The sequence below is a fragment of the Xenopus laevis genome, chromosome 8L (assembly GCF_017654675.1).
Source record: "Xenopus laevis strain J_2021 chromosome 8L, Xenopus_laevis_v10.1, whole genome shotgun sequence".
NCBI classification, from domain to species: Eukaryota; Metazoa; Chordata; class Amphibia; order Anura; family Pipidae; genus Xenopus; species Xenopus laevis.
In genome coordinates this window covers 62,045,975-62,070,604 of record NC_054385.1, presented here as the reverse complement: position 1 = coordinate 62,070,604, position 24,630 = coordinate 62,045,975, and the positions used below count along the sequence as shown (strand labels likewise).

The following is a 24,630-nucleotide window of genomic DNA, read 5'->3' as shown; positions in this document are numbered from 1 at the left end:
CCAGTCCAGACCTGACTGACACTTGCTGGCACTTATACTGACAGTACTGACTGACTTGCACATGAGGGACGTTTATCACCTGATCTGCTCTGCACCCTAAGCTCTGATCCCCTTAGAAAATCCTCCTCACAGATTGAGGCTGATTGGGCGCCCAGTGTAGGACTGTGGCACATTGTAGCACAGATATTAGCCGCTGCGGTGTAACTAGTTGTGCCAGGGATCCATTAGTTTGTATGCGCCGGGACAGAAGCCACAAGTGTAAGTGGGCGGTGCCTAATGAAAGATCATTCCGCCCGATGATCCCGCATCTCCCATTGGCAGACGCGCAGAGCCAGTCCAGAGCTCGGTGTCCGCTTGGCATCTGTGTGTGTCCTGCCCTGGGTGATCGCGTTCTCTCATCGCTCGGCTGGGGCTTCAGGTGACCCTGTGCTGCGGCACAACATGTGGGCGGCCCGGCTCTGACTCTTCCCTGCTGCTGTGTGACAGCTGCTGCCCAGTGCCCCGGCCATCATGGCATCCCCGGATACTTTCAGGATCTCTGCGGTGGAAATGGAGAAGTATTATAGCCTGCAGCAGACTGCTGCCCTCCTGGACACTGCCCTGGAAAGTAAGTGCTGCTCCTACTCCCCTGTCTTCACAGAGTATTGGTGTCCCCTGCAGTATCCTCCGAGCAAATCGCATTGTGTTTCCCTATATAGAACTGCAATGCTGCATCCGAACCGCCGACAGCTTCTCTGCTCTTCTCCTCAGCACCCACAGCTGCACCCGCAACTGCAACCACAACTGCACCCAAAGCTGCACTCACAACTGCACCCACAACTGCACCCACATCTGCACCCATAACTGCACCCACAACTGCACCCATAACTGCACCCACAACTGCACCCACAACTGCACCCAAAGCTGCACTCACAACTGCATTCACAACTGCACCCACAGCTGCACTCACAACTGCACCCACAACTGCACCCACAACTGCACCCACAGCTGCACCCACGACTGCACCCACATCTGCACCCGTAACTGCACCCACAGCTGCACCCACAACTGCACCCACACTGCACCCACACTGCACCCACAACTGCACCTACAACTGCACCAATCCCCAACAAAAGTTACTCATCACCCCACTGTCTCCCCCTCTTCCCCACCCATCCTAATTTACTGTGCATATAAATCCAGTGATTGCAGCTGATATGATAATGTTTCTTCTGTAATCTCTACCATTCATAAGATTCTCAATATCTGTCCCTGGCTCTGAAGGGGTTACGTAATGGCATGTGCGAGCTTATTGCTGGGTATAATTCTGTATCTGCTTCCCTGAACTCTAATTCTAATTGTGTTCCTGAAACAGTTAATGGGTCTCTGAAATTATAACATTGAATAATTGACTGTAAGGGAAGGTAAAGGGTTAACAGTGAGTTAAAAAAGTTTTATGATATGAGATAGGTAGAGGAAAGGAAGGAGTTAACTAGACAAATGAGAAGAGTAAATAGAGGAGAGGAGTAAAAAGTGTGTCAAATAGAGGACTGGAAGGGGTTAATTGGTACATAATGAGTGTTATTATGCTTGCTTATATAATATAGCAATATGGCATTGTACTGTAAAATTGCCAAATCAATTAAATGTGTGGAGTAATTAGCTAGGTCATAGTTTTTGTGAAGCTCGCCAAATAAGAAGCTTCCTACGGTGGGTGGGGTATTGGGACTGCTGGTGCTTAGTAGGCTATTTCAGGGCTGTCCTGCTGGAGAACTGCTGGTCCCCCACATCCACACGGTTAATTATGGCCCTGCTTGCTCCAGGGATCTGAACACCTCTCTGTATGATATCTCTATTGGAAGTTGCATAGCACTGGCATATATAATGGCTCCCTAGCAGTTTGTCCATGCTGAAGAGAAAAAATCCTGCCTCTTACTTACTCACACTTTATCCACAGATTTGCCCATGTCATATGGATACTCACATTTGGCACAAAAAGTACCTGTTGGCTACAGATACATATTCCTCTCTCAAGTTGTATGTAAATAATACATTGAATGACACAAAACTGCTGTTTACTGTGTGCCTTGTACTTCTTCCATACAGTATATTAGTGTGTTGGCTGTGGGTCAGTATGACTAGAAATGAGTGCTTATCTTTTATGCTTCTCCCTGAATAGATCTTAAATATGAGGACAGTTTAATGTTACCAGATCATCTGAACCAGGGGCACCAAATAAAGTTGCTGGTCTATGCTGATAGCAACTCAAAGGAACCAGTGCTCCATTCTAGTTGGATTGATTAGAAGTGTCCCTAATTCTTCACATGATCCAGTAACCTTAGTTTATTTTGTTGTGTGTGTGTGTGTGTGTGTGTATGCTGCATACCAGCGTCTGAGCATTGGAAGATGCCTTATTGCTTACCTGGACTGTGGACAGGGTTGCCACCTGGCCAGTATTTTAGCGGCCTGGCTGGTAAAAATGATGCTTGATGCCAATGTTATTAATAGGAAAAAACTGCAAGAATATAGGAAGGTATTTTTTTCCAGAAAAGGTGGAAACCCTAACTGTGGCACCCTACATAAACAATAAGAAAATAGAATATTAAGTGCTTGTAAATATTGATCCTAATGATTAATGCTAAAACAGAATACACACAGTGGTTCATTCCCCAAGGCTCATGGCACACGGAGCTTAGTTTAACCAGTGTTTTTCAGCTCCATGTGCCTTGAACCTAACACTGTGCTTCTATAAAGTAAATACACCTTCAGAGACACAGCTAGCAGCAATGTAAACAATCAGGATTTTAATAGCCATTACAGTTACAAATAACTTTAAAACCATTGCAATTGTTTGATTAGTATATATTGGGAAGTACGTTGTGTTTCATTACACAATAATCCGTTTTTGGGCGAAGGGCCCCTTTAAAGTCAGAAGTAATTGCCCCATGCAGTGATACTTGTGATTGGGAGGAGACAGCCTGAAAAATTACGTTAGGGATATAATTAACATGTTGTCAAAATATGTATCATTCTGTTGCCATTAAGTCTATTTCCTGTGTGCAGTTGGGGCTGTAATTATTACTTGTGTGATGATAAATTCCTAATTGGTATATATGTGTATATATTTATATATATTGTAGATGCTATCAGAAATCGCACCCACAGGACTTATAATAAATAACTATGCTTTTATTGTAGAAATCTCAGTTTCAACTTGACCCTTCTCCCCAATACTTTTGTACCTAACAGTATGATATACACACCTTACATGACAAAATCAGCTGGAAAGATGCACTCATGTGACACCTTTGCATAAATATGGAAATAAGGGGTGGTTCACCTTTAAATGATCTTCTAATGTGATATAGAATGGGCAATTCTAAAGGCCCCCATACACAGTCTGTGTGTGGGGCCATCGGACGGGCTTCCCTGATCGATATCTGGCTGAAAGTCGCCCAGATCTTGATCAGGCAGGTTAAAAAACTGTGCATTTATGCGGTCCGGGTGATCCTAATGCCCCTTTCTGATGCATTATGATCCGACCGTTGGGCCCTAGGGCCCATGAATAGATCAGCACGATATCGCCCACCTCAATGTGGCATATTGGGCAGAGATCCGCTCGTCTATGGCCACCTTAAGCAACGTTTCAACTGGTCTTCATTTTTTAAATATTTTTTTAATTATTTGCCTTTATCTTCTTACTTCTCCCAAATGGGGGTCAGTGACCTCATCTTAAAAACAAATGCTCTGTAATGCGACAAATTTACTGCTACTTTTTATTATTCATCACTGTTACTCAGTGCATGGTTGCTAGGGTAATTTGGCTGAAATTGCAAACTGGAGAGCTGCTGAATAAAAAGCTAAATTGCTCAAAAACCACAAATAATAATAAATGAAAACCACATACAAATTGTCTCAGAAAGTCACCCTCTACATCATAATAAAAGTTAATCTAAAGGTGAACAACCCCTTTAAGTAACCAAACTACAGTAATATATAACAGATAATTAACATTCTTCTGATTTTTGTTTTTTTCTCTATCTTTCTAGATTTAAATGGTGCTCTTTCCTATGGACATTTCATATTTCCCCCTGAGCAATGGCATGACCAAAACACATTTCCCCAATATCAAGATATTTGAAGTACTAGAAATAGAATGGAGAACAGAGTGGAAATATTTTATGCAGGCAAGGATGTAGTAGAATTCTGTTTTATTTAGAAAGGTGATTCAAAGGACACCAATATGAGAGTACACAGAGTGGCTCTTTGTCAGCAAGCCCTGGCAAAATACTTCCATCTGTACTTCTCTCTATGTTCAGGATGTTCCACTATACAATTGAATTATAATCTTCCTTTCCTCATTGTGCAGTGCCAGTTATACTGCTCACATGAATGGCTTGTTCCTCTCAGTTCACCGATATTATCCATGAATACATCCACAATCCTGGATTGTCTTTAGAGGTGGTGGGTTCAGTTGAAAGTCTTAACAGGGTCTTTTGTCTCCTTTTGGATTTTAGAGTGTGGTGGGAATTGTACTGCAATAACTGAATGGTCTCTGGTTGATATCACATTTTATTTCCTGCCATCCTAACCTGTTGCTTTATTTTGCCCTATTGTTGCAATCCTGCTCTACTCTACTCCTAACTGCTGTATCCCACAGCCCCTTTTCATTTGCTGTTATCTTGACTGCTTCTTTCTGCTTAGCCCAGATGGACATATTTGATAGGACCTTCTGGGACATTTTTGCAGTGTTTTACAAATGTCCCATCTTTCCCAGCCTTGTATGCAAATGGGAAACTGATTAGAATAGCAGAATATCATGACTGGGCCAATCTACTTCTCACCTATTAGCTACTGGAGTCTTGTGCCAAAGCTTCGTCCACAACAAGTTCACAATCAGTGAATGAGCAGCAAACTCCTGCACACTAAGCTCTAATACAATTCCTGCGTGTCATTAATTCTCCCGTATGGCTTTCTGAAAATTGAATCTGTTGAATTATATGTACTCAGTTCTATCAAGATGATCTTCCAAGCTTTTATAGAATTTTCAAAGGAAAATCATTGTGTAATGCTTGTTTGATCTTGCTTAAGACACTTTCATCTTCAGGATCCCTTGTATATTTTAATAAATGAAGTGCTAACATCTAATATGTGGCAATATGTATTTACAGCACCCAGGAGCCAATGACCTTGCAAGCCTAAGATTTTAGTTCATAGTGTTTGACAAGTGTATAATTATTCTGCTTCCTGGGAGATAAGTGTTTTCCCACAACGCACCAGGGCAGAGCGTCTCTCATCAATATTTTATTTTGTCTTTTGTGCATGTTTAGGCTCATTAAAGGGAATGGTGGTAATAACGTGAGATGAGATATGGGCTGCTGAATGCATAGACAAGCAATACAAGAGGGCAAACAGAAAATAATTGCTATTTGGCTTCTTGTTTTTTATTTATATACTGTAAGTGTGTGGAAATATCTCCGAGGCATTTACCAGTTAACACCTGGTCCTTTGTCTTCTTTTAAGTGATTAAATACAGAATGGTGATTAAACAGTTCATCATTCATACTGGGGAAAGGTTTTTCCATCGCTCTGACAGTTACTGGATTTTCCTAGTGGAACATTGGGGCTTGAGCTACATCTTTTCATCTAGAAACAGAGAACCTGCAGCCCTCCAGCTGTCCTTGGGAGTCTAAGGGTAAGGCCAGACGAGGAGATTCGGGGAGATTTTGTCGCCTGGCGACTTATCGCCACGTCTTTTGCGCGACTATCTCCCCGAACAGCCTCAGCGTCTTTTCCCCATAGGCTACAGCGCAAAATCGCCTGCGCTAATGCACACGCGGCGATGCGTTTTCAATAGTCGCCCAAAGTTGCCTCAAATAACTTTTGGCAGACTTATGGTGTGGCTATTTCAATTACATAATGACCTCTTATCAGGAAAACTCCAGGTCCCAAGAATTCTGGATAACAGGTCTCATACTTGAGATTTTTTCCAAGAGTCACCCTTGCTGCCTTGTTTCAGTGCTTTGAGTGAAAGCAGAGGAGGAAATTGTAAGACAAACAGACAACTGCTTTAAATAGGACATATATTTACTGATAACCTTATAATCACTGGAAAGTTTTAATTATTACATGTTTACCATACCATATATTACTGTATATTAAGTGTTACGTTTTTTTAGTGAAGCAAACCAAAAAAAAATAGGTGGACAACCACTTTAAGGGTTATTTCACACAAGGAGATTCGGGGAGATTTTGTCGCCTGGCGACTAATTGCCTCGTCTTCTGAGCGACAATCTCCCCGAACTGCCTCAGCGTCTCTTCCCATAGGCTATAATGAAAAGTCGCCTGCACTAAAGTACACGCGGCGATGCGTTATCTGTAGTCATCCGAAGTTGTCTCACGGAGGAAACTTCGGACGACTTCAGAAAACGCATCGCCGCATGTGCTTTAGAGCAGGCGACTTTTCATTATAGCCTATGGGAAGAGACGCTGAGGCAGTTCGGGGAGATTGTCGCTCAGAAGACGAGGCGATTAGTTGCCAGGCAACAAAATCTCCCCGAATCTCCTCGTGTGAACTAACCCTAAACATGTCTTAGCTGTATGCCAGGAATCAAATGGTGTCATTATTTTATAGGAGGAGTAACTAAAAATCGATAAAAATGTTGACAACTTGAAAATAGATCCCTATCCTGAAAATGTGATGGAGAGGAACATAGTAGTTTTCTCATAGTACAGGTATGGGACCTGTTATTCAGAATGGTTGGGATCTGGGGCTTTCAGGATAAGAAGTCTTTCTGTAATTTGGATCTTCATACCTTGTCTACTGAAATTCATTTAAACCTTCAATAGGATCGTTTTGTCTCCAAAAATATTTAATTACATCTTAGTTAGGATCAAGTACAAGTTACTATTTTAAAATCAAAGCGAAAAGGGGAATTTAAAAAAAAAATGTAATAATTTGATTACAAAGGAGTCTATGGGATATAATCTACCCGCAATTCAGAGCTTTCTGGGTAAAGGGTTTCCGGATAATGGATCCCATTGTCCTTTTTACCATGTGTTTGCATCACAGAACAGGTCACATCACTTGCTCTTACACTCAAAGAGTGAAAACAAGAATTCACACAAAAATTCTAGTTTGGAGACATGGTAACAGGAATGTCAGTAGCGTTACCTTCTTGCATTCTTCAGTAATTCCTCCTCTATATGATGGGACTGTTGCCTTTCTTCCTCTCTAGAAAAATGAGTTTACATATCTGTTCATGAGAGGGTAATTTTAAAGCTTATTGCAAGGAATGTTAACATGTTTATTCAAAGATATACTGCTTTTTCCACTGTGCCATGTCTTGTTTTATGAGCTTCACTGGTGTTTGTAGTTTCAGTGGTATGGGAAAGCAGTAAATAATAGTGCTGCCAAGCAGTTCCAAGTCAGGCATGCCCTGCTCACTTAGTCCCACCCTCCTCAAGTTGTTCTGGTGCTTTTTTAACACTTATGGAATCAAATACCTTCCTGAATCCTCAGGGAAAGATTTATTAGAATTCAAAATTGAATTTTTCCATGTTTTAAAGCAAAAAAAGTAATGTGTTTTTCCAATCAAAATTTTAAAGATCTATGAATGTTTTAAAAATTCTAATGCAAATCTCCAAAAGCCTGCTGAGATTCTATAGAATTGAATGGGGTGTATTTCAGACTGCGCGTGTGTAAGTTGTATCACAGTGAAATATCTTTACAAAAGGTGGAGGCCCCTAGACTTTGGAAAACACATCATCCACTCCTATCTCACGTGTCCACAGTTCTAACCCTATCTTGAATGATTAGTCATTATGGATGTATCCAGTCCTGGATTTAGTCTGGGATCCCTGTCTTTGGAAGCACAAACCAAATATATACACAACTCAGTTAACACCCAACTTTTCTCTTTGTACAACCGCTCATGCTATGAATAGGCTTGCCATGGATAATTTTATCACAAAAAATATAAACGGTGTACTTAAATTTGAAGATATGATTATACTTTAAAGATAAACATTGAATATAACCATTAATATGTATTATCATTACAGACTGGATAACAGACCCCAGAGGGGTCAGTAACTTGAAATTGCACCATGTTGAATATGCATTGTGCTATAATACTACTACTAATAATATATTTTACATAGAGGACAAATCACGGGGAGGATTTAAGGAAATGTGAATACATTGCTTTGGGGTGGACTCCATTATGGGAGGCAGATTGACAAGTTAGGAGGCTGATGTCAGCGTAGGGGCTTATTTTTGACCTCCGCAGGCCGAGATCAGCCCCATTGCACTGGTAGAGGGAGTTAGGCCAGAGGGTAATTCTGTTTTTGTGTTTTTCAGTGGCATAGTTTACTTACTGTAGGTAATCACAATCATGAATGTTGCAAGCTTCCTCCAGCAGCGATTTGTTTGCTCGTGTGGTTTTCAGGAGATCCAAAAAAAGTCAGATGTAGACCAGAAGTAAAATCTAAAGCAGTGATCCCCAACCCGAAACATGTTGCTCACCGCCCCCTTGGATGTTGCTCCCTATGGCCTCAAAGCAGATGCTTATTTTTGAATTCCAGTCTTGGAGGCATAAAAACCAGGTGTACTGCCAAACAGAGCCTCCAGTTGGCTGCCAGTCCACATAGGGGCTACAAAATAACCAATCACAGCCCTTATTTGGCATTCCTAGTGACTTTATTCATGCTTGTGTTGCTCCCCAAATTTTTTTTTCATTTGAACGTGGTTCATGGGTAAAAAATCTTGGGGACCCCTGGTTTAAAGTATATAAAATCAAGGTGCACCTTTTCCAAAGAGCCTTCTAGTCGGTTGCTATACCAGTTACATTCGGGAATAAATAATATGTGCCTAGGCTATTTTTTTGCACATATTGATACCACAATAACATTCACTACTTGTGTTTTACATGTACATTTCAGGGGCTGATTTACTAGCATGCTGAATTGCCCCAGTGAAATCAACCACCAGTTTGTTTTGAAAAGCATACCACAAGTTAAAAGTAGAAGCATACTCTAATTCATTGCTTTGGTAGATGGGACCAGGACAAATTAGCACCACTGTTAGTAAATCAACTCTTTGTTCTTTTGTCTTTATAGAAAATGCTTTGTTTACATTTTTGTGTTATAATTTGGGTAATTTGCTATTTCATGCATGTTCCTCTGATCATTCCTAACAAGGAAGATTTGTAAAATGTCAGATCATACAAACCGTAGTACGTAGTTAATTTGTGGTTTAATTAACTAGTGTGGGTTGTTAAAAATAGTAAGTGAGTGAAATCAGCGAGTGCTTTAAATGCAAAACCAGTAAATATTTGTTTGCTATAAGAAGAAAGGATATTCACTATAGGTGGGCAGAATGAATAAACAAATTGTGTTTTCTTGCCTTTTAAATGATCTTGTGGTTTTGTACCTTAATGTTAATAGCACACTGGGTGCTGCCTATGGTTTTGTTGTCCTAGTGATTTCAGTGTGCTTAGCAGGGCTAGTGATGTGGTACCAAATGCCTTGCCTTATGGCATTGCTCTAAAAATAAATTCCTTCTTCTCTCATGTAATTCTTCTGTTTTTTTCCTTAAGATTTCATGGTCCCCACCATTAGCAAATATAAGCTGCCAAACACACCTGTCAGCTTTACAAGACAGATAATTGCAGTTTTGATTTACAGTGTAAATATGTGAAGGGAGGGTACTGGTGTGAACTATATAACTAGAGAGTACAAGTAGTGCTCTCCTACTAGTGCATTACACGTTGCTTAGTAGCACCCTGCAGAGTCCCCTATCCCCGAACACCCTGTCCCTGACATTCCTCACTTGTTAAAACCTCAAACTTTCAAACAAGTTTAAAGTGGCATCTAATTAAGGTGACCATACACGGAGAGATCCACTCATTTGGCGAAGTTGCCAAACGAGCAGATCTCTCTCTGATATGCCCACCTTGAGGTGGGCAATATCGGGCTGATCCGATCGTGGGCCCTAGGATCCTAATGAATGGGAACGGGTGGTCGGATCGCGGGACCGCATTAATGAATAGATGCGGCCGAATGGATTTTTAGTCTCATCCGAAAGAGATCTGGCCGACTTTCAGCCAGATCTCGATCGGGGAAGCCCGTCGGGGGGGCCCCATACACGGCCAATAAACTGCCGAATCTGTCTGTCGGCAGCTTTTATCGGCCCGTGTATGGCCACCATTAGAGTTGTATATAATGAATGCCTCTTACACTCTGGCCCTCTGCAGATCTGAGCTTTTATTGACAGTGCTTCTAATTTGTGCCCCATATTTTCACTTTAATGGCAAGCTCTTTGGGAAAGAAATCTCTTCATTGTCTTTTGTATTTATTTACTCTGTACTGTGGTTGTTTGTGTATCCCTGTGTACGGCGTAATTATAATTCTTAAAATCGTTTCTTGTATATACATACAGTATAGTCACTATAGACATAAGTGGTAAAAACATTGCATTGTTTTTGTACCATGGCTCCAGTCTCCAATCACTACTTCAGAGAGAACCCATTTTGCACTGACAGACAGAGTGATGTAGTTACGATGCTACAATTGCTTGCCAGAATAATTATGGGTGATTGAAAGAGTTTTCTGGCTGAACTGGGTATGGAGGGTTAATTCACTATTGGCTTCTGCAGTTCAACCCCAACAAGAGCCCGACAGAGGGCCAAATATTGATTACATATAAACTGGTATAAGCAACTGAGGATTTGGCAAGATTCTTTTTTTTGCAGAACCTATATTTCTCTCTTTCTTAACACTCTGACTTGAATAATGATTCAGGTTGCTCTGATATACTGTAATGCATTTCAAGAACAGATGAAAATGGCCTTGTATGTTACCCGTTTCAGATTTATAAGTACAAAGTCAGCAAGACCTAACAGGTCAACATCGTCATCCTAGATCATTAATTTACCCAAAAGCAGGATTTGAATTAAAGACCTTATTCCCTTTCCCTTTTTGCCACAAGAATGATGGGAATCTGCTTGTGATATGATTACACCTCAAAGCACCAGTTAAGAACCCAACTGTGCCTTTCAACTTGGCATCACTAAATTCTGTTTGCTTTACAAATTTATTGTACGGCATTATAAGGATTGGCTTCATGGGTCATCAAGGGGTGTGGTATTGCTGTATGGGGCCCAAGTGACTCACAAAAGCATGTTTGCCAAGACTGGATATAGTGCCTACATCAGCACGTGACCAAACTAGTTAGCCTGGCACCTCACAGCTCAGCTCAGAGTGTAGCTGGATTTTCCATTTGTTTTCCAGTATGGTCACTACTCACTCAGCTTTAGCAATGTATAGTGTAGGGCCCTTACACTACATTGGGTTCTGTGTAAAAGTATATTCGTCCCTGTACTGTATGTCGTATTGAAGTTTTTTCCCATGGACTACAATAGAGTTTCCATGTGATAAACAGTTTTTTTCTCAATAAATTGTATTTGGCTGTACTGGAAAATCTGGAATTAGTAGATAAGCTTTTCTCATAATATAATTATATCTATATAACACTAGTGTTTTTGGTGGAAGGTTATCACAAATGTGCCACATCCATTGGCCAAAATCCATCCCATGTAACATTAGCCTAAATTGTGGAGTAAAAGGGTTTTCCTGGTATCCATGGATAAATATTTGAAGTGTTGAAGCCTTGATTCTTTTTGTCTTTTCTGATGTTTTTTTTTCCATTTCATTCCTCACAGTAGGACTAGTCCTATGTCCAGATGGAACTTCTTACTGTTTATTTTTATTCTTTATGTTTTGTTAGTTCACACTAGTTAAACATTGGCCTTTTAACCAAATGGAATTGTAGTCCTGCCCTTTCTGACTATTCTGTACTCTCTTTACTATTGAAACAGTGTTGCCCTTCTCCAGCCACAACTCAGGGACTCCCCATAGAGAAGAATGGTGTTTCACTGCTTAGAGCAGTTTGGCCCAGGGGTCAAGTTTGATGTGTCAGTTCAATATAACTTTCAGGGAAATGTTCAGGATCCACCAGTTCAATAAATCAGTCTCTCTCTGTTTCTCACAGTGCTTCACAAACCTCCTTCGCAGGTACGATCATCACAAACCGTGCAAGGCATTATGGGAATTGGAGTCATGACTGACAGAGAGCTACCAACTGAAACATTGTTTTGAATTATACATTTACAAATTAGAGTGTAATTAGTGTAATTAGGTAATCAGGATTGCTCAGCATCATAGGTGTTCTTCTAACTATATATGGAAGTGCAAAGAGTGTGTTTGGATGTCCCTATTGGTTCATAGGCCAGTGTTCATAAATTACCTTTACAGTCGGAACCAACAGGGCAGTGAATTGTAAAAAAACAGGGCAGTGAATTGCAAAAAACAGTTACCTGAATATATTGCATTCAATAGCAAATGATGAATGTATGCATGTCCTTTCACAAAAAAAATATCTTTGAGCATAACAAGCCTCTCTTTATACGAGACAGTTTTTAGCATTGGCTCAAGTTTTCAGCTGAGTAACTATGTTATGGCCACTTCTCAAAGTTCTTTCACTAATTTAAACTCATCCCAGAGAATAGAGGCTGTTGTATTCTTCTAGCTTTAATGCACTGGTCATTTAAGTTTAAATACAGGTATGGTATCTATTATCTAGAATGCTCAGGCCCTGTAATTAAGAGCACAATTAAATAAGACTACCTAAAAAACATTTATAGGAGACCTGTCACCCTAAGAAATAAGTCCTATTCATTGTTTTGGAACACACAATCATAGCAAGCAGACACCATTGTGTGGAAGCTGTCATAAAGGCAGCCTTTTCATCATCCCAAAATTTTGTGTCAGAAGTGAGTGTCAAAGAAACCCCTAATCGGGTGAATAGTGCACAAATCAATACACATTGTATGAAGGGGGCTACAAAGCATCCACAGTACTGTGCTGCAAAACTTTTATTCCAAAATACACGACACGTTTCGAGTCAGCAAGGACCCCACAGTACTGCGGATGCTTTGTGGCCTCCTTCATACAACGTGTATTGATGAATCTTTTGGTCTTTACGGTGTGACCCAATTAAGAAGGTGAGCCCATTTAATAAAAGTTAAGGGAATCGCTGGGAAAATTGCATAGGATTGAATAGTGCACAAATGTATTCGTATGCCATAAGCTCTGAAAATGTTAGCTAAACCATGCACCTAATTCACAATTGGCATATGCAATAGTGTTCATTTTGTTGCATTGTACACAACTTTGCAGACAGCCTCAATTACGCTGAACAATTGCTTCTTTGTGGGAGAGAAAAACATGGTGATTTGTGTAAGACTTTGTGGACTTTGTGCACTGAGCTGTAGTCATTTGCCTCTTATTAGTTTCGTTGATGTTTGAAATGGAAAAACCTTTGGCTATAATATAAACAACAACATTCAAATTCAAACATTTGTTTATGCATTTTGTAGGAAGTCATGAGAAATGGTATTGCAAGCCACCGATCTAGGCCCATAGGAAATATTATTTCTGGTCCCAATACACCGTACAATTAATGCAGGATCCCCCCATAAGATTAAACCTGAAATGCACTCAATGTGCAGGATTCACATACTATGTACAATTACATAAGAGCACACAGTTAGAGTGAATGCTGTACTGTAGATTAGGAAGGCACTAAAACCAGGATTAGGCCCAATCCTAGCACTTTTTGATTCAAATTCTGCTGTTGTTCAGATAAACTGATTTTGTCCTTTTAGAGAACAAGGAAAGTCCCCAAAACTATACATTTATATACAATAGTCCTACGACTATTCAGTGAAACCCAAAACATAATTCATTTAGCTGTACCAACCTTTGAAAGTAGAGCTTTACGGTTTTGAACCTGTCCAGCAACTTGGATCCAGTCATACCACTCTGCTTCCCAGCACTGTATATACTGTTCATAAGTCTCATCACATATATCATCACTAGAAGGAAGACCCTGAAAATTTGTGTTATGTATCAGTGAGTAACAGTTTTAAGTTTTATGCGGGCCCAAGTGGTGGAGCGAAATCAGCCGTAGTAAAGCCTTCTTACTTTGTGAAAATGAAAGCTTTCTGATTTGGCTATAGGGGCGTTTTAAATAAAAAGATGTTGCTTGCAAAGTATTTACTTATTTAAAGCACCTATTCAGATGGGAAAAAGCAATTTAAGGGGTTTCCTTGTCTTAAAGCTCTGGACACCTGAATGTAAAAACTTGAGATGTTCACTGGAACTAGGTTGGGTTTTATTAGCACCCCTGTGTGGCCAGGGTGGATGCGGATGTGGCTGGAGATTTTATCCTAAAATTTCTGAATGAATGGCATGACCTTCTAGGCCAAAACAACTCCCATATGGTATAATATACATTTTTTTCTGAAAATTAATAATTGTCAGGTTATAAAAGTGTGTGTGTGAGCAAGGCCATCACTATTAAAGCAATTTTCTGATATATATTCTTGTTACCGTTCCCATATTACTACTAATAATGTGCTGTTTGTTTTATAGAGACGGCGGGTCCCATTTCAGCTAAAGACATTGCTGATCTGTTGATGAAGGAACTTGCTTTTCTCTCAGGTAAGTAGGTTGTGGCACTCTGTGTCATAGTGTCATCATGTAATTAAATCCTCAGTATGAACTTGTAAACTGCTTGGCAAAGTGATACCCAGTGTTTTATACCTGAGTCTCCTGCGCCATGTAAAAGTACTTAATAAAACATTATGGTTGTGTAGCAGCATCTAAGGTTTCTGGGTTGGGATAATGATGCCAAATACAATTTATTCAAACCAGGAATGAATGAAAGTTATCTCCATCACATAGCCAGAATGTGAAAGGTACAAGATACAGTATTTGTAGCATAGCAAAATATAACGTTACATTGGAATCGTTTTTTTAGAAAAAAAGAATATGATGTGCGGATGTATGTTTAAAATGTCAGCAAAATATACTTTTATTTTCGTGCTATGTGTCTTCTTTTTCTTCTGTACATGTTTTCCTTCAATTTGCACCTAGGCAATTTCTCCTGGTGTAAGTGTTTGTTAGATGAGAACTAAAGCTTTGGCTCCACTGCTCTCAGCCTACATATTTTCTTCAGGCTGAGAGAATTGGATCTACTCCATGCCCCATCTCCATTGATTTGAATAAGGTCCCCTTGCATCCAGCCAAATGAAAAAATATGCATACTGGGAGCAGCGGATTGCTCCATCTGCCCTTGGCCTATGGCACTTGTGCCCCAGGGGTCTATAAATGAACCCTATGATTGAATTAGCATTGTTAATATATAAAATGGCATAACTATGGTCAGGGCTGCCATAAGAATTCTTAGGGAAACCCCTGGAACACAAGCATGTGGATGCAGAATGCCCTTTTTATGCTCTACAGAATTTTTCCCAATTAAGACCTTAGTTACGAACATCGGTTCATTAATGCGTGCCTCAGCAAACAACCTCGTCAAACTTTACTGTGTTATGATTGGATCTCAAGTAATGTGCTCTGATTAAAATTCTGGTCTATCCGTTCAATACAGAAGTGTTCAGCCCAATAATTAATCATCCAGATAAGCTTAACGCTTATGAAGTCACCCTTTATAAACTCTAGCTAGAAGCTCCAAAACTAGGCCACACCGACGACTAAGTGAAAATAATGTACAGATGCTCAAAACACACTCTTCATGTATCTAGTCACAAAGCATACTGAAAAGTAGTGTCTTCTACATATCTTTCTGTGGAATAAAAGTGAACCCCCAAATGGGTCATTGTTGAACAAATATTAGTTTTTAATGAAAAAATATATCTGTGCCTATTTGATAGGCTTGATAAAGGGCCCAGTGATGCCTGAAACTTGTCTTGTTTGTATCTACAAGTGGAGCCATACCCATTAAAGCACTTTAGAACCACTAACTACAATGTTGTGGTGTGGGTGGTTGGGTGTACTCACTGTTTTTAGCACCCAACCCACAAAAGGGTTTTTCTCACAGGTTAAGCACTCCATGCTAGAGTGGTACTGTTGTTTTAGCACAATCTGTATGTATCATGATTAACATTTTAACTGGTGCATCTACTGTTTTAAGGTGGTCGGGCAAAAGACAATGGCTGGATCATCACATTTCCAGAAAATGCCACATTCAATGAATTCCCAGAAAGTGTTCTCCAGAAAGTATTAACGTACCTAACCTCTATTCCAAGGTACTGTAATAGTCCTTATGTACTCTTATCATGTAAATTAAATAGGATTCAGTCTTTATGCAAGTCACATGAAAGCCTTTTCTGTAAGAGCTAATGCTTTGATTGCCTTTTCTGCTAAATTGCTGCAGTGCCTAAAGTTAACAGTAGGCATAGACTATTCTGCATGTCCTGTTTTTATTAGAAGTAGATTCAGTTATTGAATAAATATCTCTAACTAATATATCTCACATCTCCAAGCAAGAGTTGGGGGTCCCAGTCTAAAAACCAGTTTGGGAGCATTATAAGGTTAGTGTTTTTACCGTTCTAGATGCACCAGCAGCAAGCACAGCCAGACAGATTGAGCTGTTACTTTTGTCTGCATATGCCATGGCTTGAAACCTTGAGCATTTCTTTTATATACTGTAACTTAATTAAAAATCCTAAAAACACGGGACAGGAATACACATGCAATATTTTTATCATCATCAATTTATTTATATAGTGTCAGCATATTACAGTAATAACAAACAACAACATAAACAGGCATCAGTGTGTGAAACAATATCATTATAGGTCCCTGCTCGTGAGAATTTAGAGAAGGGTCCCCAACCTTTCTTAACTGTGAGCCACATTGAGATGTAAAATAAGTTAGAGAGCAACACAAGCATGCAAAAAGTTCTCGAGGGATAGTAGTACTCCTTGATTTTATGCAATCACAATTTGCCTTCATGCCCGGCATTCAAAAAAAAAAAAGCACCTGTATTGAGGCCACCAGGAGCAACGTCCAATGAGTTGGTGACCAACAATTTCACGGTCCACTGGTTGGGAGAATTACTGACTTAGAGCATAATGTTTTGAGGAAAGAACTAAAGTTTTAAAAAATTGAGACTTTGTTCCAGGGCCAGGTGTTGAGAAATGATGTTGTAGAGAAACCTTGTATGTGGAAATGAAACCAGAGGATAGGAGGAGATGAGAGGCGAAGGTCAGAAGCAGAATATAGTGTGCATGAAGGAGTGATATATATATACTCCCATATATAAAAAATATAAGTTTTTATTTCTGTTGCAATGAATGCAACAGAAATAAAAACTTATATTTTTTATATATGGGAGTGCTGGTTCTTCAGAGAATATAAATACATATACTTTAACCGTGCACCCCAGCTGGAGAAGCTATACCAGAGTGCATTGGAGTGCGGATACTCATTGCAACGTGGTATATATATATATATATATATATATATATATATATATATATATATATATATACTGTATATATATATATATTCAGGACTGCCATCAGAAATCGCAGGGCCCCATACGACAAAATTTCCTGGGCCCCCTGGGCTGCACCCACCGCAAGTCCCACCTACAGGTCTGCCCTCCCCACCCCACAGGTCCACCCCCCACCACACAGTAAAAAAACAAAAAAGCATATTGGTGGCTAGGGTTCCCACATGTTAATAAAAAATAAAAAGATATTGGTGGTCAGGGCCCCCCATAAAAAAATCCTTTGTGGCCGGGGCCACCCCATTAAAAATATTGGTGGCTAGTACCCCACATGAGAAAAAAAATTGGTGGCCAAAATTGGTGGCCGGGCCCCCCCGCACATTATGAGAAAATTGGTAGCCAGGGACCCTTAAACGTCCATGCCTTCCCGAAGTCAGCAGCTCTCAGAAAGATGGGGGCCCGGCTAATCAAGTGTGGCGTGACCGGGCCCCCCTTACCCTCGGGGCCCCCTACAACTCTCCCCCCTGTCCCCCCCGATGGCTGCCCTGTATATATATATATATATATATATATATATATATATATATAGGGAGCACCCCCAAGTGAATGTATTTACTTACCTGAAACCCCGGTGCTCCTGTCAGTAGAAAACTGCACCGGCCCGGGGTTATACCAGTGAGCACCACAGAGCGATCCTCTTCCGGCTTCTTCTTGTAGGTAATAAACTTGGCTGTAGCAAACAATGGGGCTCATTCTTACACTTTATAGTGTACAGTGCTCAAACAGGATATTATTGTATTAGAGAGGGTACAGAGAAGGGCAACTAAGCTGGTGAAAGGTATGGGAAATCTTAGCTATGAGGAAAGACTGGCCAAGTCAGAGTTGTTTACGCTGGATAAGAGGTGATTAAGGGGTGATATGATAACTATGTATAAATATATGAGGGGATCATATAATAAGCTCTCTAATGCTTTATTTAGCAGTAGGTCTTTCCAGCTGACATGAGGTCACCCATTCTGATTAGAAGAAAAGAGGTTCCGCCTAAATATTCCAAAATGAGTTTTTTACAGTGAGAGCTGTTATGTTGTGGAATTCTCTCCCTGAATCAGTCATACAGGCTGATACATTAGATAGCTTTAAGAAGGGGTTGGATGGCTTGTTAGCAAATGAGGGAATACAGGATTATGGAAGATAGCTCATAGTACAAGTTGATCCAGGTTTGGTTAGATTGTCATTTTGGAGTCAGGAAGGAATTTTTCTCCTTTTGAGGCAAATTGGAGAGGCTTCAGATGAGGTTTTTTGCCTTCCTCTGGATCAACTGGCAGTTAGGCAGGTTAAAATAGAGTTCAAAGGTTGAACTTAATGGACGTGTGTCTTTTTTCAACCTAATTTACTATGTTACTATGTTACAAATTGTGAATGAAATCTGAGGGAATGGGGAAGATAAACAGTATGGTAAATAGACTTTTACTGTCGTTTTCAAAAAAGTCTTAATATCAATCTGTTTTTTTTCTTCCAGTAAACAAGAATCAGATGTTAAATTTATTGTAATATTGGACAGAAGAATGGATACATGGACGTCTGTAAAATTAACCCTCCAAAAATTGTCTGTAAGTTTTTCACAAGTTCTGTAAAAGTGAATATGGTGACCCATGGGAGCATTTTGAAAATTTGGGCTTGGACTCCCCTCGTGGGGCATTACTAGGCTCATAACTTTTCCATGCAGTGGAGCCCATGACATCCAATAGACACAGCCATTTCCATCCTCTCAGCAGAGAACAGCGCTGATGCAAGGCAAGTATGCCAGATAGAGCCCCACTAAAAACATTATGATACAGTTAAGGGCGTCCCGATACCATTTTCCTCTGTCCCCAGTAGTGGCTTATGTGTAGGTCTTGAGTACCAACCAAGCCCGGGCCTATGGTGGCAGGATTTTAGGGGGCAGCATGCTGCTTAACCACACCCACATTGGTCTAGAGGAGGCGCAGGAGATACGACAGTTCTTTAAAATTTCCTGAACGTCAATCCCCATTACTCTAGTCTCGATGATGAAAATTAGAGGGAGGGGGCGACGAACGACAACGGGCCTAGGGGCGCCTGCTATGTAAATCTGGCCCTGGTACAAATAGACCATTGCGCTTCATGCGGAATAGCCAAATGTCAGCATAATACTAAACAGCTAAAACATTAACCCAGTAAACTTTTGGCATATTTTACTGAAATCAGGCAAAATATTTTCTTTTATATGATACATTCCCTAGTAGTAATAAATGGCAAATAACTTTCTACATATTTTCCCAGGCAGGTCAGTATTTCTATGCATTTCTATGATGCCATCTTTGTGTACATATTACTAACAGCGGATGATAGCAAAATACCAACTTTCAACATTGTCTAGGACAGTCAAGCCAAGCTAACTTAAAAGGGCCAGGTTTTATTTACTGTATATGAGGCTGGATATTGGGTAGATCTGGGTTCAGTCAGATGAGTTGGGGCATGGTCTAAAACATTTTACATTTTGTTTGTATTTATTTATAACTTTATTTTCATTTAACAAAGTTAGCAAGGTTGCATATTACTCCAAAGGGGCCAATAGCACAATGCAGGGAATCAGGTATATCTTTCCTGACTTGCCAGAAATGCAGTACTATGGACTATTAATATTGCACTATATGTGACTCTGATAAAATGCAATTGGCTGTATACCATGTACCTTTATACTCTCTACATCTGTCATGTAAAATGTTTAACCCAAATGTTTGATCTATAAATAATATTTATATCAAACACAATAGATACTTCTAGATCTTAAAGGATACAATGCAAAACCCACATGTTTACCAACCCACGTTTATATATTACAGTGCACAGTACATCTTGATAATTTCCTACCACACCAGTTTTCTGTGAATATATATATATATATATATATATATATATATATATATATACATACATACAGTACAGTACATACCATGTATCTCTATTTCCCTGGGAGGGCTGCCATCATGAAACTTGGGGTCACATACTCCTAACGTAGCTGGGCCTTCTCTGTCATAGGGCCCCAATTATCAGCCCATTGGTCACCTAGACCCCTGAACAGAGAGTCCTGCAAACAACTAGACTTGGTCTCCATATGCACAACTACGCATTATGACACTCAGGGACAACGCCTTATTATTAAAATAAAATTATGCCAATAATTCAAACCTTGACTACCACAGGCTACACCCTCTCTTGGGGCCAGGGCCGCCATTAGAAATCACGGGGCGCCCAAGCCCCACCCCAGATCCCGCCCACTCCACATCACAGTTAAAAGACCACACAGACATCAGCGCTAAAAAATTAACCCCCCACACACGTTATAAAAAGCTATTAATGGGCAGGGCCCCCTTATAAGTTAAAAAAAATAAAAAAAAAAAAAAACATTGGTGCTAGGGCCCCCCTTACAAGTTACCCCAAAAAATATTTTTTAAAAAAACATTGGCGCCAGGGCCCCCCTTACAAATTAAAAAAATTGGGGCCCCAAAAAATATTTTTTATACAAACATTGGTGGCAGGGGCTATAGAATATTAAAATAATACACTGGTGGCCAGGGGATTAAAAAAAAAAATACAAATTTGTGTTCAGTAGAATTGAACTCGTTGCTTCAGGACTTCAACTTCGCCTCCTTTCGTGACTTTGGGTCTTTTAGTCGCTTCAGGACTTCAATTTCGGCTGTTTGTTACTTCACGTCTTTTTGGCGCTTCAGGACTTCAATTTCGTCTGTTTTCGTAACTTCGGATCTTTTCGTCGCTTCAGGACTTCCATTTTGGCTGTTTGTATCACTTCGGGTCTTTTTGTTGCTTCAAGACTTCAATTTCAGCTGTTTTGTCACTTCGGGTCTTTTTGTTGCTTCAAGACTTCAATTTCGGATGTTTTCCTGACTTTGGGTCTTTCCGCCGCTTCGGGAGTTCGGCTGTTTTCGTGGCTTAGGATCCTTCGGCTGTTCGGCTTTTCGGCACTTCACCGCATTTCAACTGTTCGGGACTTCGAAAATGGCCGCAGGCTTCGGCGCTCGCAAGGGGGGCCTGGCTCTTTCAAAACTGCAGCACTGCTGGGCCCCCCTTCATGCCCGGGCCCAGGACACTTGTCCCCCCCTGATGGCAGCCCTGCTTGGGGCCCCCTCTGCTACAGGGTCACTGACTGTAGTATTAACTGTATCCCCTGTTGGCAGCCCTGACCATGGGACAGTCCTGAACCACACACACTAGGCTGAGTCTATTGGGTGGAGGGTGGGGGTTTTGACAGATCTGGTGCATGCCTGGCATATCTGAGGCAGATGACTGTTGCTTAACAAAGAAGACATTTTGTGAGGCTGAGGTTGACACAATATATTTTATTGAAATTCAGTTGGTAAAATACATTTTTTTAAAACACATGATATTTTCTCTGCTCATAGCTTAGGGCTCTTTTAACTCCAAAATCAAATTCCTAAAAATATATATGAACAGATAAAGCCTAACTTCTGCAGGACAGCAGTCAGGTTTTGAAACTAGGACTAGGCAGAAGAGGCACTTGCCTAGGGCACAATAGGGGGTGGTTGTGAGCTGGGTGCTAGAAATGTTCCTCTCCTCTGTGCCTACATCTCATCTGGAACCTGGTTGAAGGGAAGAGTCCAGCCCTCAAGTCCTATGCACTTCCTTTCATCAGGAGGGTCTCTGAAGGGCTGTGTATAAACAAGCCCCGCCCTCCTCCAGAAGTAGTGTGTCACAGGTTTATAGATAAGTAAGTGTTAATTATACAGGAGTTCAGCTGGAAAGTGTAAATACTTCCATTTTCACTGTTTGCCCTGTTTTGTACAATAAATAAGAGAAAACATAGATGTTCCTTTAAGAAAACAATGGACAAAGGGTGTTTTTAGAATATATATTACCCATGCGGAACAAATACTTCCTTCACTCACTATATGAGATAATCAAAACGAGTCAATAATCCCAACACGCAGGAAGTCGGTGGCAGAATGAGAGTTCCCAGAGTTCTTTTTCAGCATTGTATGGAGGAACAGAGCACAGAGGTGTATGTGTCTCAAGCATCATTATGGCCACATGTGGGTAAAAGTAATTAGGATTTAGAATGTTGATATTGACTTTATTTTAACAAAACAAAGCTTATTGATGCCTTTTATTTGAATGGATATTACATTGCCAATGACATGGCAGACACTCCGTATGTGTGTGTAGCCTGGATCATTTTCTAGACATGAATTGGATTATATAATAAAATACAGTTTTCCCATCGCAATAACCCATAGCAACCAATCAATCAGCAGGTATCATCTATTGATCACTGGTCACATCTTAATGGTTGCTATGGATTACTGCACCTGGGCAAACTTTAGTGGCTTTCATTACACACCTAGGAAAAAAAGGGTATGAAAATGTTTACTACAATTTTACAGCTAAACTGTGTGGCACTTTGGAATGAACAGTGTGGCTTCAGAATGGCACATTCCATTTCTTTTTTACAGGTGCATGTAAAAGGTAACTCTTTCTCTTATGCTGCAGTTTTTAGATGCAACTTGCTGCATTTTCTTGTGCTCAACAGACAATGGAATTTGCAAAATATGTGTTTTTCCATACTCAGCATGCATTTGTAAACGCATAAACAAACGCCTGTGTGCTAGAGGCCTAAGAGGGCTGCCCAAGGGTACTTAAATATACAGGTACAGGAGCCCATACACAAAAAGCTGCTGAACAAAAGGTTCCATTTAGCAGTTGAATCCATAAAAACTAGTAGATTTGTATGAAATACAATAGATTGTATGAAATATGATAGATAGCTATAGTGATAGATGATGGATAAATAGATATAGCCAGGCCCAGAAAGGCTCGGGCCTAGGGCGGCACGATTTTAGAGGCGGCATGCCACCCAGCCGCAATCCAAGGGAGCACTGGGAACGTATACTCCTGTATGCATCATCCCCAGAGCTACAACGCATACGCACGTTTGCGCGCAGGGGCAGTGCGAGCGCGGGTACCGGCAGTAGGACTGAGTGGCCTTGGGGTGCCGCAGCCCGAAATCCAGGCCTGGATATAGCAATAGATAGATGATAGATATATATATAAATAAATAAATAGATATAAATAGATTGATAGACAGATAGGTATAGTGATAGATATAGTGATAGATAGATAGATAGATAGATAGATAGATAGATAGATAGATAGATAGATAGATAGATAGATAGATATAGTGATAGATAGATAGATAGATAGACATATATAACAATAGATATAATTATAGATAGATATAGCGATACATAGATTGATAGACAGATATTGTGATAGATAGACAGATAGATATAGCGATAGATATAATGATAGATAGATAGATAAATAGTTTGATAGACTGATATAGTGATAGCTAGCTATAGAGATAGATATAAGAATTTACCGATAGATAGACATACAGACAGATATAGCAATAGACATAATGATAGATAGAGATAGCGATAAATAGATAGATATAGCAATAGATATAATGATAGCTAGATAGACATAAAGACAGATATATCGTTAGGTATAATGATAGATACATAGATAGAGATAGCAATAAATAGATAGATATAGTGATTGATAGATAGACAGATATAGCGATAGATATAAATAAATAAATAGACAGATAGATATAGTGATAGATAGATAAATAGATAGATAGATAGATAGATATAGGGATTGATAGATAGATACAACAATAGATAGATAGATAGATAGATAGATAGATAGATAGATAGATAGATAGATAGATAGATAGATAGATAGAACAATAGATAGATGTGTAGATAGATATAAATAGATAGATAAACAGATAAGTATAGTGATAGATAGATAGATAGATAGACAGACAGACAGACAGACAGACAGATAGATAGATAGATAGATAGATAGACAGATAGAGCAATAAATATAACAATAGATAGAGCAATAAATAGATAGATAGCTATAGTGATAGACAGATAGATATAGTGATAGATAGATAGACAGACAGACAGACAGCCAGACAGAAAGACAGACAGACAGACAGACAGACAGACAGACAGATAGATAGATAGATACAGATATAGCAATAGATAGATAATATTAAATAGTTAGATAGACAGATAGGTATAGTGATAGATATAGATAGATAGACAGATATATCGATAAATAGATAGATATAGCGATAAATAGATAGACCGACAGATGTGGCGATAGATATAATGATAGATAGATAGATAGATAGATATAGA

The 24,630-nt window shown here is 39.8% G+C and overlaps 1 protein-coding gene across 2 annotated transcripts in view; it reads left to right on the top strand.

Moving 5' to 3' along the window:
* Positions 1 to 294: 294 nt before the first annotated feature.
* LOC108698924 (proto-oncogene DBL-like) overlaps positions 295 to 24,630 on the top strand; it is a 73,264-nt gene continuing 48,928 nt past the window's right edge. The window contains exons 1-4 of one of the 2 annotated variants that reach the window (XM_041572812.1): positions 295 to 607; positions 14,476 to 14,544; positions 16,037 to 16,151; positions 18,879 to 18,969. In XM_041572812.1, the coding sequence (XP_041428746.1) occupies positions 511 to 607; positions 14,476 to 14,544; positions 16,037 to 16,151; positions 18,879 to 18,969 (372 nt within the window). In that variant the 5' untranslated portion in view covers positions 295 to 510. The remainder of the gene's footprint in view (positions 608 to 14,475; positions 14,545 to 16,036; positions 16,152 to 18,878; positions 18,970 to 24,630) is intronic. The other variant, XM_041572811.1, reaches the window with a different exon arrangement.